Source organism: Python bivittatus, unplaced genomic scaffold, assembly GCF_059951505.1.
Source record: "Python bivittatus isolate LINGU-HERP-01145 unplaced genomic scaffold, Pbiv_v1 ctg000070_np1212, whole genome shotgun sequence".
Lineage (NCBI taxonomy): Eukaryota > Metazoa > Chordata > Lepidosauria > Squamata > Pythonidae > Python > Python bivittatus.
In genome coordinates, this window is record NW_028277034.1 from 8,830,195 (window position 1) to 8,848,949 (window position 18,755).

An 18,755-nucleotide genomic window follows, 5' to 3' on the forward strand; every position below is an offset into this window, starting at 1 on the left:
TGTGGCTGTGAAGACTATCAAGTTGAGCACTGCTCTTTATCATTTATCTGCACCAGAAATTTGCTCACCATTCATTATATTTCTGAACCTTTTTGACTATCATTCTTCTAATGTACCCTACCTATTTGTCTAAAATTATCCATGGCCAGTTCCAGTCTTATGAATTTATTTTTTTACCTGATACTTCTTCTAGGGAAGGAAGATTCCCAGTAAATCACTGTCTGATTTTACAACACCTAAGAGATCCAATTCTAAATAACATCTGTACATAGTTTTTGTGGATTTATGGGACAAACTCAAAAGCTCCATTATTGATAAACACCTGCTCTTACTTATATAAAGTATATGGGGGGGGGGAACTAGCCCTAGAGTTAGGCATAACAGTACCAAACAGCTGTCAAAGCCAATTACAACTGCACAGGGTTAGATGTATTTTAATATTTTTTGTTCAATATCTATATAAACTCCCTGGTTAAATGCTTTCAGGAGCTAGACTCATACAGTCCTAATTTGTCAGTTAATGCTCATCTATTTTATTCTGTGAAAACTATGCCACAATCCTATCACTGACTTAGAACACACTATAAAGGAAGAACAACATGTTACGAACCATCAAAAAAATACAATACTGATTTTCTTCAATAATACCAAAATTATTGGTATTATAACATGACCAGAATATTCTCTCCTTGCATGATATAGCTATTTTACATGAGTTCATATCTAATAAATAATATTAATGTAATAAAATATGTAATAAAGCTTGTTATTGTTAATTTCTATTTATTCTGCAAATCACCTTTACGGCTTTAGATTTTTGGTCCATCTCTATTGTTTTAGCTAATTTTATAGACTCAAAAGTTTTGTTTTGTATTAATAAAAACAAATTTATAATACAAAATGAACTGTTTTTATGCTACCCAACTGATATATATATATATAACTGCAAAGAGTTCAGTCTCATGTACAATGGAATATTAGAGGGAGACCATATAATGCTGGCACAGCAATTTGCACTATCTTTATATATTATTAACAAGAAATAACTCTTCCTGTACAGTACATAAGTCACAGGACTAAATACTTATGCAAGTACTTCTATGTGAACATAAAGCAAAAAAGTAATGTTTGAATCATATATCCTGTAAACCATTATGGTTATTTATCAACCTAAGTTATTATACTCACTAGCTTTTCTACCATGGTATACAGCTCATGCTTATTTAATTTACTGCTGTATTTGATCATCAGTAAATTAAGGCTATGGTGTCCTAGATTTGGGTCTCTATTTCTCCATCTACCTCTGTTGTGGCTGTAAATATAAAAGCTTAACTTCAATTTAATATTTCATCCAAATTAACAAACTGTAGCTAAGGTTGACTACTTTTTCTTTGAAACACGCTCATTTCAAACAAAGTTATGAAGTTAACGTGCTTTGAGAGAGCACAGCTAAGTTTACATACTGTTTTGGATTCAGCTGCAATGCTAAATTGTGTGAATAAAAAATGGAAGTGAGAGTTCCCAATTGCCTTGCCATAATTTGCCAAAAGAAATGGAACTGAGGAGTTTGTCAGTTAAGGCTCATTAAAGCTCATGCCCTTCATAACAAAGCAGATCAGCTAGTGCTCTATGTATCTCATCCCCATTGCCTTGGTGTAGTCTCCAAAGTCCTCCAGATACTGCTATCAAATTGTAATTATTAATGTGTTAGAGAAAATGATAAATACACAAATAAGTATATATAGAATAACTATATAAATTTTACTTTATTTAAATAAAGTTAGTGTTCATCCTGATCCTATTCACTTCATTTCAGTTTTTGAGGGCTCCTCCCTTCCAGCACACTACCCAAAAGCAAGTGAAGGTCTTGGCATAATTGCAGATCCCTGTAAAAAAATAAGTTTATCTTGATGGTAAAGTATGATGAAAGTAATTGACATTTATTAAGATAACATATGGAGGATGATTAACTGATTTCTAAATCATCTCCACTGAGGATACATGTAGGAGCCTGTACAAATATATGTTTCTGTTTTGTGCTACATCACATATGATAATATATTATAGAGGAGGTTAGTGTGTTAATTTTCTACAAAGTACACACATATTTTTTATGGTTATTTTCATGATCGCTTTCATCTCATCACAAGGAGAGATTAATTTCATAACACTATTCAGGCTGTTTTTCTATTTGTTACTCAGGTTTTCAAATAATGTTTTTGCTTAACGTTTAGTCATCTGTTGTTTTCAACCATAAAGCACAAGAAAAACATCCACACAACCACCCAAAGCAAAATGGAATTAATATTCTTAGCTTGTTTACATACATACATACATACATACATACATACATACTCATTTCCATATGGTTTCTTTTAGCATTCACATACTCTGTAAATGAAACAATTTTGAAAACTGATAATCTTCTGGTATTCTTCATTAGGGTCACAGCATACAGCAAGATAATGTGACATACAGAGCTAAAATTTGCTATTTAATGAATTTCAGTCTGCTAAAAATCCTGGACAAGGACTTCTTGTCAGAAAAAAGGAGAGAAAATAGCATTTACAACCACCACCACCACCAAAAAAACCGAAAACCAAAACCCAGAAGTGCTATATGAAAAAGGTATAGAGGCATTTCCTTTCAAACTGGCATAGAAGAACATTTGGGAATCATAATGGAAAAAAAGAATAAAGATTATGATTTGGCAACTGCTATAGTAAGTTTTATAACTAGTAAAATTAAATCCAAAACATGCTAAAGCTTCATGTTAAAAATAAAGCGCTTGGAAGTCTGTCTTTTTTTTAACAGTTGCCAAATTAAGGTGGATGCCCAAACAAATTTATAATTTCTTACTAGTTGTCTGTTGAACTGTTGCTAAATAAACACACACAATCTAGAATTAAATGAAATTTAGTAAATATGGTATCTTTAAAAATAGGAATTTTTAATCGTCAAATGTAATTTTGCAGTGGCCACTAAAATCTAAAGGGCCAGTTTTTAAAGATTTTCCTGAGAAGCTCCCAGGCATATGAAGAATTTAAGAAGTATTGTGTCAATTTAGACAAAGAGAAAAAGACCAACTTTGATATAATATTTGGTGCTTAGAGTTATCAATGACCATATTCATAAGGTAATAGTGCAGTAGAATATTTTAAATATGTAGCATCTCTTTCTCAAAATAAATATTCTTTTTTACTGATTTGTCTTGATAAAACTGATATCCTCAAAAAATAACCTACAATGCTCCTATTGTATCAAGAATTTTACCCATTTTTTAGCAACTCCTACATATTGATTATGACCTTTCACTGCCTGTGTAATTATTGCTACTTTAGTATAACTGGCTCTACACTAATTTAAATACAAAGCAGGCATTAGTTCTTTTAAGAATACTAGAAATAATACAGTACTCCGAGTGTTTAATAGACATTCAAAATAAACCTTGGTAGGTGTTTTGTGTGAAATGACAGCTTACATATTACGTGGTAACTTAGCGTTCATCTAATACATTTATATGTACAGGTAGTCCTCAAGTTACAACAGCAATTGGGGCCAGAATTTCTATTGCTAAGCAATACAGTCGAAAGCATGTCACGTGACTGTATCACTTCATGACAGCAATATCTGCAGTCCCCGTTGCCATTGTTAAGCAAGCACCATGGGTCATTAAGTAAGCGTCTCCTCACAACTTCCTGCCAGCTTCCAACAACCAAAGTCAGTGGGGAAGCCAGCAGGAAGTTACAAGTCCCAGGTGACTTGCAAGCAGGCCCACAGGCAGGTAAGCAGCTGCTGCCCAGTGGGAGAGGGAGCAAGGGGGTGCGCGGGTGGCGGGAGAGATGCTGCGTGAGCACAGCAAGGTTTGGGGGGGTGCACGGCTGGTGGTAGAGGAGCGATGTGAGTGCAACAAGGCTCAGAGAGGGTGTGCAAGGGTGTGCCGGTGGTGGAGAGCCGTGATACAAGAACAGGGGGGCTTGAGGTCTGCTGCCGGGTGGGAGAAGGTGTGCAAGGGTGTGCAGGTGGTAGGGGAGGTGTAGCATGAGCATGGTGGAGCTTGGGGTGGCTGCTCCTGGGTGGGGGAGGGTGCATGAGTGGCCAGGGAGGCACAGCATGAGCACAATGAGGCTCAGGGAGGGTGCCCAAGGGTGTATGGGTGACCAGCAAGGAGCAGTGTTGAGTGCAGAGGGGCTGGGGGAGGGTGCGCAGGTGGGGGAGACTTACCTAAGCAACTTGCAACCTTCCCTGTTGGCTTCCCCATTGACTTTGCTTGTGAGAAGCCGGCAGGAAAGGTTGCAAATTGTGCGGGATACTACAACAGTTGTAAGTGTGAGCCAGTTGCCAAATGCCCAGATCGTGATCACATGACCGCTGGGGTGCTGGGAGGGCTGGAACTTCAAGGACCGATCATAACCACTACTTGTTCAGCACTGTTGTAACTTCAAACAGCCACTGAACAAGCGGTCATTAACCGAGGACTACCTGTATATGCACTATAGCTAGAAAGTACTTATGGTTTTCTCTTCCATTGAATCAGGAAAAATCTGAATCCTAATGTTATTTTAACAAGGCAACCACAAAAAGAAAAAAAAAAGAAGTATAACAATTTACAAGGGAAAAATATAAGAAAATCATATAGATTCTTGATAAATAAGGACATATATCTAATTCTCCCCTACATTGGAAAAAAAATATTTTTTGAATGTTGGGTAAACATTACAATTAGATTTATAGCACAAAAAGCAACTTGATGCTGGAATCAATTGCCCAGAAAAATAGTGGTGATTTTTAAGTAGAGCTCGACAGCAGTTTATCAAGTAACCTTAATTTGGATTCCTGCATTGAGTGGGGGTTTAGACTCAGCTAAATGACTAGTTCCAATTCTAGGATTCTATGAAAGAGGAATAACGAATTCCAATATAATGTAAATGGATAATATAATTTTGGAATAGCTGAACAGAATGTGAAGAGGAACCTTTTTATTTTATTGTCAAGAGATTTGTTTTGCATAAAAATGTGGTTGTTGAATATTCAACAATTAAAGGGCTAGATTATATTAAGAGATACTCTCTCACTTCTGCTGTGAATTTTTATATTCTATATCCATATCCATATGGAAGACTACAGCAATAAATACATATTATACAAATTATTTCATAGCTTTCTCCTATAATACAATCATATACAGTACTGTGCAGAAGTTTTAGGCAGATGTGAAAAAATCCTGTAAAGCAAGAATGCTTTCAAAAATACGTATTGTAATTGTTTATGTTTATCAATTTACAAAATACAAAGTGAGCAAACAGAAGAAAAATCTAAATCAAATCACTATTTTGTGTGACTGCCCTTTGGTTTCAAACCAGCATCAATTCTTACACTTGCACACTTTGTACACTTGCACAAAGTCAGGAATCTTGTAGGATTAGAGTCAGGTGTATGATTAACCAGTTATACCAAGCAGGTGCTAATTATCATAAATTTCATATGTAGGTTGAAACACAGTCATGAAACAGAAACAGCTGTGTAGGAGGCTTAAAACTGGGTGAGGAACAGCCAAACTCTGCTAGTAAGGTGAGGTTGTGGAAGACAGTTTCATGTCATAGGTCATACACCATGGCAAGACTGAGCACAGCAACAAGACACAAGGGAGTTACACTGCATCAGCAAGGTCTCTCCCAGGCAAACATTTCAAAGCAGACTGGGGTTTCAAGATGTGCTGTTCAAGCCCTTTTGAAGAAGCACAAAGAAATGGGCAACGTTGAGGACCATAGACACAGTGGTCGGCCAACAAAACTTAATGCAGCAGATGGAAGACACATCATGCTTACTGCCCTTCGACATCGGAATATGTCCAGCAGTGCCATCAGCACAGAACTGGCGGAAACCAGTGGGACCCAGTACACCCATCTACTGTCTGGAGAAGTCTGACCAGAAGTGGTCTTCATGGAAGTATCACGGCCAAAAAGCCATACCTCCGACGTGGAAACAAGGCTAAGTGACTCAACTATGCACGAAAACATAGGAACTGGGGTGCAGAAAAATGGCAGCAGGTGCTCTGGACTGATGAGTCCAAATCTGAAATATTTGGCTGTAGCAGGAGGCAGTTTGTTCGCCGAAGGGCTGGAGAGTGGTCCAATAATGAGTGTCTGGAGGCAACAGTGGAGCATGGTGGAGGTCCTTTGGAAGTTTGGGGCTGCATTTCTGCAAATGGAGTTGGAGATTTGGTCAGGATCAATGGTGTCCTCAATGCTGAGAAATACAGGCAGATACTTATCCATCATGCCATACCATCAGGGAGGCGTGTGATTGGCTCCAAATTTATTCTGCAGCAGGACAATGACCCCAAACATACAGACAATGTCATTAAGAACTATCTTCAGTGTAAAGAAGAACAAGGAGTCCTGGAAGTGATGGTTTGGTCCCCACAGAGCCCTGATCTCAACATCGAGTCTGTCTGGGATTACATGAAGAGACAGAAGGATTCGAGGCAGCCTACATCCACCGGAGATCTGTGGTTAATTATCCAAGATGTTTGGAACAACCGACCTGCCGAGTTCCTTCAAAAACTGTGCGAGTGTACCTAGAAGAATTGATACTGTTTCAAAGGCAAAGAGTGGTCATACCAAATATTGATTTGATTTGGGTTTGTCTTCTCTTCGCTCACTTTGCATTTCGTAAATTGATAAACATAAACAATTACAATATATATTTTTGAAAGCATTCTTACTTTGCAGCATTTTTTCACACTGCCTAAAACTTTTGCAGAGTACTGTATATATAAGTGTGTGCGTGCGTGGGTGCGCATGCACATGGCTGGATAGTGTAGTTGTTACAGCACTGCCCTTTGTCACGGGATACCAGGATTTGAATTCCAGCTGGTACCTACCTTACCAGTAGGGGTCCTTGTGCAAAGACCTTCTAAAGCCTCACCTGCTTACCTCAGATATGAGACTGACACAAACTAAGAGAAACATGCCAGCTTGGATGTTGTCTGGATTAACAAGGTCTGCGCCAGATACTGGGGAATCAGGACAATCTAACGATAAGTGGGCTACTGGAACAAACCATACACGGACATGAGAAGAGGACCTGGAATTGATGAAATGCTACTACAACAGTAGACCTAATGAGAGGGGATATATGAAATGTATGAGGAAACTATGGATGGACAGAAGACCTACATCCATACTAACTGAGAAACAGCTAGTTACCACCCAACACTTCAACATAGTGAAGAGAAAGCTGCTCTCACAACTTGAGATAGACAAGCTACACATTACATCCTGGACTCAAGAAGACCTGGAAGAACAACTGGATGTACAGCCAATACCTGAAGCTGGAACATCACTGCCACCCCCTCCATTACAGAACACAGCAGCTTATATGAGGCATAAGATCATGGATAAACTAGATACAGTCAACCCTTGAGACTGATTACCAAGGTTCAGTGGAGAAATACCATCAGATATGCTAGAAGATGCCCTCATGACAATCCCTACTACCACCATAACTCAAACCAATGAACTAGTATACACTACAGCCACTGTAATCCTGGAGATGCTTGGCTACATGACCAAGAAGAACAGCAGTACATCCCCCCCCCCCCCGGAAAATGAGGTTGCAAGCTAAGATCAAGGCAACTCGGAGAGATGTTAGCCAGCTGGTGGAACTACAGAAGGATGTGGAGGATAAGGATAAGACTTGACTAATGAAAACATACAAGGGCCTGATTCCATCTAAAGCCCTAGAGACTGCTAAACAAAGGCTCACAGCATTGGCTACCAGGCTAAGGAGACACACTAGAGAAGCAGAGGCCAAGAAGATAAATGCCCTGTACTCCAAAGAACCATCCAAGGTATACTCCCAACTGCTGTGCAACAACACAGTAACAGCAGAGCCACCAACAGCAGAAACTGAACAGTATTGGAAGCACATATGGGAGGAAGAGAAAACACATAACACCACTCCAAAGTGGCTGCAGGACTGAAAGAAAAATCACAGCAATTGTGAATTGAAAAATCACCATCCCAGAACAGGAACCAGACACCATCACAGTAGCAGACATCCAAAAGTGGGTCAAGAACATGAATAGCTGGACAGCACCTGGCTCAGACATGATCCACACCTACTAGCTAAAGAAATTCACAGCAGTGCATGGACTCCTGGCAGCACAGATGAACCAGCTGCTAGCAGCAGGCTTCCATCCAGACTGGCTAACACAAGGAAGGACAGTATTGATCATGAAAGACCCCCACAAGGGAACAGCACCACCCAACTACTGGCCAATAACCTGCCTCCCCACAACATGGAAAGTCCTATCAGGCATGATAGCCACCATGCTACAGCACCATATCAGCCAGTACATCAGCACAGCTCAGAAGGGCATTGGGAACAACACCTGAGGCTCAAAACACCAGTTGCTCTAAGATAGAACAGTTGCCCGAGACTCAGGTTCTAGACGGATGAATCTGAGCATAGTCTAGATTGAATACAGGAAAGCCTATGACTCAATGCCTCAACAGAGGAGTTCAACAACAAAGTAATTTGGGCCATATCACATAGCTGTAATTATGTATTGTCATAACAATATTAAACAGTACTAGGAATTAGAAACACTGCTAGGAGGTCAAACCAGTCAATCTTAAAGGAAATCAACCCTGATTGCTCATTAGAAGGACTGATAATGAAGCTCAAGCTCAGATACTTTAGTCACCTAATGCGAAGAGAGGAGTCTTTGGAAAAGACCCTGATGCTGGGAAAGATTGAAGGCAAAAGGAGAAGAGGACGGCAGAGGATGAGATGGTTAGATAGCATCACTGAAGTAATGAGCATGAAACTGAGCAAACTCAGGGAGGCAGTGAACAACAGGAAGGCCTGGCGCAATATGGTTCATGGGGTCATGAAGAGTCGGACACGACTTAACGACTGAACAACAACAATATTAAGATAAATTGAGAGGTAATATGAGAGGAGTCTGTGATTATTATTATTTATTTCCTTTATATGCTGCCCAACTCCCAGCTACTCTGGGTGGTTTACAATTGTTAAAACATAAAACAAAGAACAATAAAAAAGCCACAAAAACAGCACAAGACAAAGGAACAACGATGGCAAAGAAAGTGAATCCAGAGGGGAACAGAAAGGAAGAAAGGAACTTCAGTTGCCCTCTCCAAAGGTCTGGGTGAAGAGCCAAGTCTTTAAGACCTTTCGAAATACCATAGGGTGGGAGCCATTCGAATTTCAGGGGGAACCTTAATCCAAGGGCAGGAGCTGTGACAGCGAAGGCGCGCTTCTAGGGTCCTAATAGGTGGCATTGTTTAATCAATGGAATCTGGAGCATGCCAACCCTGCCAGATCAAACCAGTCAGGCAGATACTATGGGCACTAACTATAATAGCACTAACAACACTGGGAAATACAGGTTGTCCAAACCAAATCTCAATTGTTCCCTAGTTAAAAGGTAAAATCAAGACCCTGCAAAATATTATATTCATAAACACTATATATTACATATGCAAGACCAGCAAAATAGGCTTAGATCCCAGTGCTTGGGTGTATCAGTCAAGAGAATTTAAATTTGAAGGGCACTGGACAACTACTTGAAAGAACTCAAGCATGTACAAAACAGATGGATTAAGCAACAACAGACTGAGAAGCTTCTAGTTCAGTTTCATGACATCACATTTTGGAAAGCTAATAATAAGCAAAACAACCATTACAAAATTAGAAGATGTCAGATTAATATCACTTGCAAGAAAGCATACACGAAGGATAAAATGTATGAGTCTTTGGAGTTTAAAGATGAAGACTCACAGGCAAAACAAGTGAGTAATTGATTAAAAACAAAAATTATTAGGATATAAAATCTACAAGAGTAAGGAAACCGATCATTCTGGCAAAGGTTTTGTGGCTTATATCAATGTGTACGTTAAACACATAAATTAAAAAGGACCTTGAAACAGTAAATTCATACCTCATCACAACACATCTGGAATACTGTAATGCACTCTACATGGGCTGTTTCTGAAGACCATCTAGAAGCTTCATTGGTTCAGAATGCAGTGGTTCATTTGTTGATTGATATATGCCAACATAAACAAGTTATACCAGTGTTCCACAACTTGAATGGGTTTTCCATCAGCTTCTGAGTACAAATGAAAGTGCTGATTTTGATCTTTGAATCCTTACATGACTTAGCACTGCAATACATGGAAGAGCGTCTTCTCCAAAAAAAGGTTTTGACCTGTCCTACCCATGTAAACCAGAGGTATTTGCTAATGTTTCCCCAATTTGGGAAAGTCAGGGGGCTGGAGGTACATACACATTGTTTTCTGTTGGCATGCCTGCACTGTGGAAGAGCCTTTGCCACTCCCCCCGCCCCAAATATGATTGGTCTTCACACTATTTGCTTTTTCTATGAAAAACCAGCTCTTTTAGAGAATCTTTGGGGTGCAAAGTGATGCCATTGGTTATGAGCTGAATTTGTGTGCATTGGGTGGGTGTTTAGTTTGTTTTACACTTACATTTAATTTTTACCATAGACATTTTACTGTATTGTCTCGATTATAAATTAACAAATATATTTTTTATTGTGGTGGGTATGAATAAATAGCACAGGAAAAACAGTGTTTCCAGACAGAAAAAACAAGACAGGGTAATCATATATTTGGGATGTATTATCAATCCATCCTTTTCACAGGAGGCTTTCTTATTGTCAGAAACTACCCACAGATGAATTTCTTGTCAAATATTGTAAGACATGAAATCTCAGTCATGGTGAGAAGAGATTATTAACATCTATTCCCAAATGCTTATGACCTCACACTTTTTCTGTTATATTAAAATTTTAAAACCATAGAAAACTCTCTATGTTCCCTTTTATTAAGCTCAGTTCTGGATACAGTGAACATTTATGAATTTCTGTACTGTAGCCTTTCTCATTTCTTTTAAATTTGAAAACAATAATAAAATATAAATAAACAAACAACATAACAATAAAAATGCATTATAATCAGCATATGAAATGGCAACTCAGTACCAACAACAAATAAAGTACATTTGAGAAAACGATGAGCCTGCCTCAATAATAATTTAATGGTGAAACTTCATTTCTTCTACAGAAATTATTCAAATATAAAACTCCTAATATTGAGACAACAAGAATTCAAATCAATTTCAGCTTCTTTACAATATAGTATTAAAAACTATTACTGAAGCATAGTTTAAATTATAAAATGGACATAATTGCTGCACTGTCCTGTTCTCACAATGGACTATCCTGATAGTGATTCACAAAGAAATAAAGGACAGATCAATTCTTTTTACTATTCCTGATTTCTGATTTTTTAGGTTGCTACTGTTATACATGTTCTGATTTTCCTCTCCTTATACATACACTGTGAAGCCTAATTAAGAACCTAAGCAAGAAATGAATCCTTATAATTCCGAGCACCAAAAGAGAAAAGCTGGGTAAGTTTCATCCATGGTGCATAAGCCACTAGGATCTACACTAACATTTTATAAGAATTGTAGTGAGGTCATATAGTCATGAAAGGCAAGATCAATCTAATAAATACATGAAAATTACAGATTTTAATAGCAATCCATATAAGTAAGATTTTAATGGCCCTATATACAGGCATACCTCATTTTTTTTGCACTTTGCTTTATTGTGCTTCGCAGATATTATGTTTATTAAACAGCACTGCATGCTACAGAGAAATATTTCGTGAAAGGAAGAGTCAATCGATGCAGCAAATTTCATTGTTGTCTTATTTTAAGAATGTTTTAAAATTAAGGTATGTACATTGTTTTTTTAGACACTATGCTATTGCACACTTAATAGACGACGGTATAGTGTAAACATAACTTTTATATTTACTGGGAAACCAAAAAATTAATGTGACTTACTTTATTGCAATATTCACTTTATTGCGGTGGTCTGGAACTGAACCTGCAATATCTTTGAGGTATGCCTGTATATTCTTAAAATGTTATTTTTTGTGATTAATCTTATTTTCTCTCAGATAATCAACATAAATTTCAGAAAATTTTTTTTGGTATAAAACAATTATGAGTTCATGTGTGTGTGTGTGTGTGTGTTCTAGTTTTAAATTTATAACCCCCGCAAGTGGCAACACCCTGCTGAGCTTGTTTCACGTTAGGATTATATCTATATTTGAATGAAAATTTAGCATATATGTGGCAATGCTAATCTTAGCAGCAGGAATGCCTTTGTTACTGGTAGGAATAAGGTTGTTTCAAACTGCAATATGCAATCTCTGATTCCTTGTAAAGTCCCAGCCCATATCTCAATACTGTCTAAATCTCAAGCTGACCTTGGTCTGTGCAATAATGTAAAACCTTTTACATTTTAGTGGATTTTGTACTTAATAGAATTACTGTTTCTTCTCCCTTTAAATAGGCAAATGAATATATAGATATGGAAATGGAGTGACTATCAAGTTTACACACAAACAAATCTCAGAAATGATTTATTTTCACAGAAATACTGAGACTGTCCAAATATATATATATTGAGTATCCTTCACAAAATTAACATTAAAAGTGAAAAATCCCTATGCGTATTATTTTATATAATTTGATCCTACAGAAACTTGTATACAAAAGGATACACCAAACATTATAAAGAAAAACTGTTTGTCTGTAACACAAGTTAGAATATCTCAATGGTTGTTTAAATACTATATTAGCAATATTATTGTGTCTTTTAAGTTGCAATCATATGGGCTGAATGTCATACTCAATTCCAGGAGTGGGGTACATTTTTGAGACTGGGTTTGTTTTTTGTTTTTGTTTTTTTGCCTTTTCAGGGGAGAGTTAAGGAAAAAAGACAACCAGGAAATTTAGAAGGCAAACTACTCTAATTTCTACATTTGTTCCCCAACCCAAAACGAGCCTAAAATCAGAGTTTTGTGGATTTGGGGGCTGGGCATTAACGATGAAACAGCTGTTTGTCTGCCAGAAGCTTATTGCTATCACATATGTGTTATTTTTTTAAAGAAAGAAATGAAAAATCATAGTGATTTTGCTCCTGAAGTTTGGTGGTAAAATCATGCATTACTAAGATGTTGAAAACAGAATTGTTACTAGGTTCTAGAAAAAGTACAATAAATAAATACAGTAATAAATTTCAAAATGTTTCTATGTGCTACATATGTTATTTAAGTGGGTATCAGGCATAGTATTTGATCTGAAGGATGTTGTCAAAATATAAGATTCCTAATCTTACATTCTAGCACTGTACTTCAGATCACGCTTATCTCTCAGTGGCATGCTTTCCTAGCAAGACAATTCAGACAATAATTCCCTGTTGTAAAAATTATATTTACTTATAAGTTTAAATGCCAAAACCCAATTTTATCATAAAGATAAATATAAGGTTACTGAATTGTAATAAACGTGTGAAGCAGCATTTTACTGTCATTTATTTATACCATTATCTTTATTCTTATTTACTTGTATTTTCGTGGCATTCAGTATCTCCAATCAGGATTAGATCCTCATCATGATATGCAGTATTCCAACATAGGGTGGACTGAGCAGTGCCTGTTGAGAAAATCATAACATCAAAGTTGCATTTAGAGGGACTGAACCTTCCTGGAAATTGAAGGCATTTTAAAAGTGGCAAAGAATACCCAGTGTCTTATGACATACTTCCAAAACACTTCAAGACACAGCTAAAATCCCAAATTTCACTTATTCCATAATATTTGAACCCAGAGCTGTGAAATTTAGTTTAATACACTTGATTCTGATATGAACAGGAAAAAAAATATACATTTTAAATACAGCATATTTTCTGTACCGTCAAACAAAAAGATTTGCTACTATAAAATATATTCCAGAACAATGTTACATTAGCAAGTGATTTTCTAAACAAGTGCACAATATTTTACTAATTATAAATATACTAATTCTCAGACTTCTTAATATAGGGAAGATTATCTTTCAAGAGTAGGGGGGAAAAAACCCTGTAGTTAACTTTGTCATGTAAAATAAATCCTTGCCTATATTTAACTACAGTTGTAAAATTACCTTCAAATGATTAAACATTGTTTTATCAAAATACTTAAAGTTGGCAGGCAAATATATGCCCAGTTCACTGCTCCTCTCATATATGCAACAAGACCTGGAGAGTGTTCAGGTAATATCAAATGGTAGTTCCTAATTATCAAGTGATGCATAGGAAACATTGTCTTCTTAAAATGTTGGCAACTACCATTATTTAATTTCTCCAACCTCTTCAAGATCCTCGTCTCTCACCAGCATCCATCACTACTCTTCTAGTTCATACCTGCTTGCTTGAGAGCTTTTCTAAAATGTCCCAAGTTGTATTTCAGGATACATTTTTTAACTACTGAATCCTAGCTAGGAACCAACACCTTTGACTAGCATTACAACATACTCCCAACCACATGCTTAGGAATGTTCAAAATACTTCAAAGAGTATACTCAGTCTAATATGTTTATTTCAATACATTAACCTGAAACTACATTGCCATTAAAGAGAAGACTTTGGGGCCACATTTTACATGTACATGATGACATTTCACAAATAACACAAATTATACCACTTGCATAATGATGTCATCAAACAAATCATGCAAATAATGTATTTTGCATAATTACATCATTATGAAAATCATAAGACAAATGTGGTACATTGCATGCAAAATCTGTTGCGTGTGGAGTCCTTGGGGTTCTCTGAGCTTGGTTCTTTTCTTGCAAATGTTTCATTACCTGGCTAGGTAATCTGTTGCATCAAGGTCCAGTAAACTGAGGTTTCACTGTTTCTTGAACAGTCTTTATATGGTTTTTAAATCAGTTGTCATCTGATGAATTTTGAGGGCTGCTGCACAGAACCTGGCAACATTGTATGTTATAGCAGGGTTGGTATTGAAAAGCAACAGGGTGGTATAAAATTGTCTTGTGTGCCCTGGGTATTTATGCAGTAATGGTGAGAGAAGGCAAGTACGAATATCTCTGTAGTACAGACACTGGAGAAAAACATGCTCTGTTGTTTCTGTGTGTCCAGAGTCACAGGGGCATTGTCTCTCCAGGTAAGGGATTTTCCTTTATTGGCCTTCAAGGATATGTGACAGAAAGGCATGACATAATGCCAGAGCAAAGGCCCTTCTGTGTTTAGGTACTTTGAGTTTAGTTAGGTATGCTATAGGGGAGGCAGACTAATTGTTGGATTCACTGACAATAAAGCTTGGGGTCCTGGCTAGCTCTAACTGGTGCTCCATGTCTGCTGAATGCTGTTTAATAAGTGCTCTGGCCTGATCATATCCTATGCTGAGTAGAAGATGTGGAGAGAAGCCCAAGAATGAGATTTTTGTTGCCACTTCATACTTCCATGCAGACTGAAAATCATTCATAGTTAATGGGACAAAGCCAAGTGGGAAAAAAGATAGCTTGAGCCAATAGTTGAGTACGGTCACCCACATTCTAGATTCCACTTTCAAGAAGCCTCTCTCTAGTTGCAGGGTGTCATTAGAGACACAATTAGGAACTTGAAGGGCTGATCTTAAAAATTTGGATTGTATAAGTTCTAATGGTGCAAAATTGGAGAAGGGGTCTAGCTGGGAACCACAGAGAAGATGGCTTGGTTTCAAATAATTTGAGAGTTGCAGGTATGTGGTGGCCACCTCTTATCTTAAGGAATGGTAGGTAAGCTCCTCTGTGTATTTTCAAACAATATAGCCCCTGTTGGCTTTCCTACTGCTGGCAAAATGAAGGACTACCCACAGGTATTTGAAACAGGAGACCTGCTCAATCTTGTTGCCATTTATTTTCCAGGAATGACTCTTGGGTACCAGTCGCAAACCTCTCTGTATTTAATGCCGTTAGAATTAATATTTATCTTCAATATAGAAGATTTCTTGATGTGATTTATTTGTTAGTGATTTACTAACTAGAAAGCAACACAACCAAAACAAAGGCCAATGTTAGTGATATTTTTATATATGGGTTACTATTCAGAAAGCAATAGTGAGAAAATAAATGAAAAGTTAGATAGCAATAAACTATAATTTCTAGAATATAAATTTTGTAAAAATAACAATGCAGCAAATATCAGGTGATAAACAAAAATATAATGTTATGAATGTGAGAACTAATTGCTAGTCCACAAGTATCTGTAGTAAGGAAAACAATTTTAACAAAATTAAACATACGGCCAATATCGGCTAAGAAGTGGCAAAGGTTAAATATAAACTTCCTAGATCATGCAATTTTAAACCATACACCACTTGTATACAGGTAGTCCCCAATTTAAGGATAAGTTCTGTTCTAAAGGTGTGTCCTTAAGTCAAATCTGTATGAAAGCTGGAACAGTATCATTGTACAATACTGTATAAATAGTATTGTTTGATTAACTGGAACCATTATGTATTTAACTCGAATCACTGTGTATTTAACTCGAATTTTGCTACAATAGGCTCCGTTCTTAACTATGGGTCGTCTGTAACCCGGGCATTCTTAACCTGGGAACTACCTGTACTCAGAAGCACCATTTACTAATGAGAACATAAAACTACAATTTATCTAAATTGACTGTATTATATAACCATTACAAATACCGTTTGATCTAATATAGATGACACCTTACCAGAAATGTGTGCTTTCCTTAATTCCTACTAGTGTCCTAATTTCAGCCATACATATTTTTACAGTTAAACAATAATTTTATTTTTGTATTTTTCCTAGTGTTCTCCTTTCCTGAACTGACATCTTTAATCCTTTTCATGTGTAATCTCAAGGAACAATTTTGGGCAGGCAACAACAGATGTGGATGATGAGCTCTTATGACATAATATTAAACTGGCAGCTGCAATGAATTCTTATAACTGGAAACAAAGATACTGATTTATTGGTTTAAATGCTGAATACTTAGTATCTACTTGGATTAAGAGGGATGCGGTGGCGCAGCGGCTTAATGACGCTGAAAGTTGCCGGCCAGAAATGGTCAACGCTTCAGCGGTTCGAGTCCAGCCTTTGCGTTAGCAGGGTGAGCTCCTGTTTCCTCCCCAGTTCCTGTCAACCCAACAGTTCGAAAACTCACGTGAGTAGATAAATGGGTACTCTCACTCCGGTGGGAGGAAAAATGCTGGCGGCGCCTTGCAAAAAAGGAGTCGGGAGCAGTTGCCAGTAAGCGCAAAAAACCGCACGCGCCCAAAAAGGGCGCGAAGTAATGGAAACCCCACCTCCTGCGCTCGCCAGCTGGGCTCTGCTCTAGGAAGGAGGCTCTGGCAAACTACTTCCGAAACACCTTGCCTTGAAAACTGCAAAAGGACTTGTCCAAGCAGTCACTGCAGAGTCGGTAACGACTGAGCACAGATTAAAAAAAAACTTGGATTAAGGAATGGAGGCTACACACACTTATTGTTTCAGGTGATATAATTTAATGACTTTGGTGGAATTTCACTCTCTAAGGTTAGCCTCATTGTGTTAGAATATTATAATTAGCCATGATGTCATCCATGCCAAGATACTGGCATATTAAGGATTTGCCTTATCATTTTATCTAACAAAGCTTCACAAATTACCAAATCAGATCTGTGATAAATCTCCACACAATGACCTCTTGATAATAGTCTCTTCAACGTTAGGCTATTAGATATGTTGTTGTTGTTGTTGTTTAGTCGTTAAGTCGTGTCCGACTCTTCGTGACCCCATGAACCATATTGCGCCAGGCCTTCCTGTCCTTCACTGCCTCCCTGAGTTTGCTCAGTTTCATGCTCATTGCTTCAGTGATGCTATCTAACCATCTCATCCTCTGCCGTCCTCTTCTCCTTTTGCCTTCAATCTTTCCCAGCATCAGGGTCTTCTCCAAAGAGATCTCTCTTCGCATTAGGTGACCAAGTATCTGAGCTTGAGCTTCATTATCGATCCTTCCAATGACCAATCAGGGTTGATTTCCTTTAAGATTGACTGGTTTGACCTCCTAGCAGTCCAGGGGACTCTCAAGAGTCTTCTCCAGCACCACAGTTCAAAGGCATCAATTCTTCGGCGCTCAGCCTTTTTTATGGTCCAGCTCTCACAGCCATACATTACTACTGGAAAAACCATAGCTTTGACTATGCGGATCTTTGTCGGCACGGTGACGTCTCTGCTTTTTAATATGCTATCTAGGCTTGCCATAGCTTTCCTCCCAAGGAGCAAGCGTCTTTTAATTTCATGGCTGAAGTCTCTGTCTGCGGTGATCTTGGAGCCCAAATAAATGAAGTCTTTTACTGCTTCCATTTCTACCCCTTCTATTTGCCAGGAATTGATGGGTCCAGATGCCATGATCTTAGTTTTTTTAATGTTGAGTTTCAAGCCAGCTTTTGCACTCTCCTCTTTCACCCTCATCAAGAGGCTCTTTAGTTCTTCTTCACTTTCTGCCATTAGGGTGGTATCGTCCACATATCTGAGGTTGTTGAAGATTCTCCCTGCAATCTTAATTCCGGCTTGTGATTCTTCCAGCCTGGCATTTCTCATGATGTACTCTGCATATAGGTTAAATAAGCAGGGTGACAATATACAGCCTTGTCATACACCTTTCCCTATTTTGAACCAATCGGTTGTTCCATGACCGGTTCTAACTGTTGCTTCTTGGCCCGCATACAGATTTCTCAGGAGACAGGTAAGGTGGTCTGGTACTCCCATCTCTTTAAGAATTTGCCACAGTTTGTTGTGATCCACACAATCGAAGGCTTTTGCATAGTCAATGAAGCAGAAGTAGATAT

General features: G+C 37.8%; 1 protein-coding gene across 7 annotated transcripts in view; it reads right to left on the reverse strand.

The window, feature by feature from the left end:
• Nucleotides 1-18,755, reverse strand: part of TENM3 (teneurin transmembrane protein 3) — a 470,513-nt gene that overhangs the window by 285,551 nt on the left and 166,207 nt on the right. For 5 of the 7 annotated variants that reach the window (XM_088131934.1, XM_088131950.1, XM_088131944.1 and 2 more), the window contains one exon: nucleotides 13,480-13,569. The exons of the other annotated variants lie outside the window; for them this stretch is intronic. In XM_088131934.1, coding sequence (XP_087988060.1) covers nucleotides 13,480-13,569 — 90 coding nt within the window. The remainder of the gene's footprint in view (nucleotides 1-13,479; nucleotides 13,570-18,755) is intronic. 7 annotated transcript variants of the gene reach the window in all.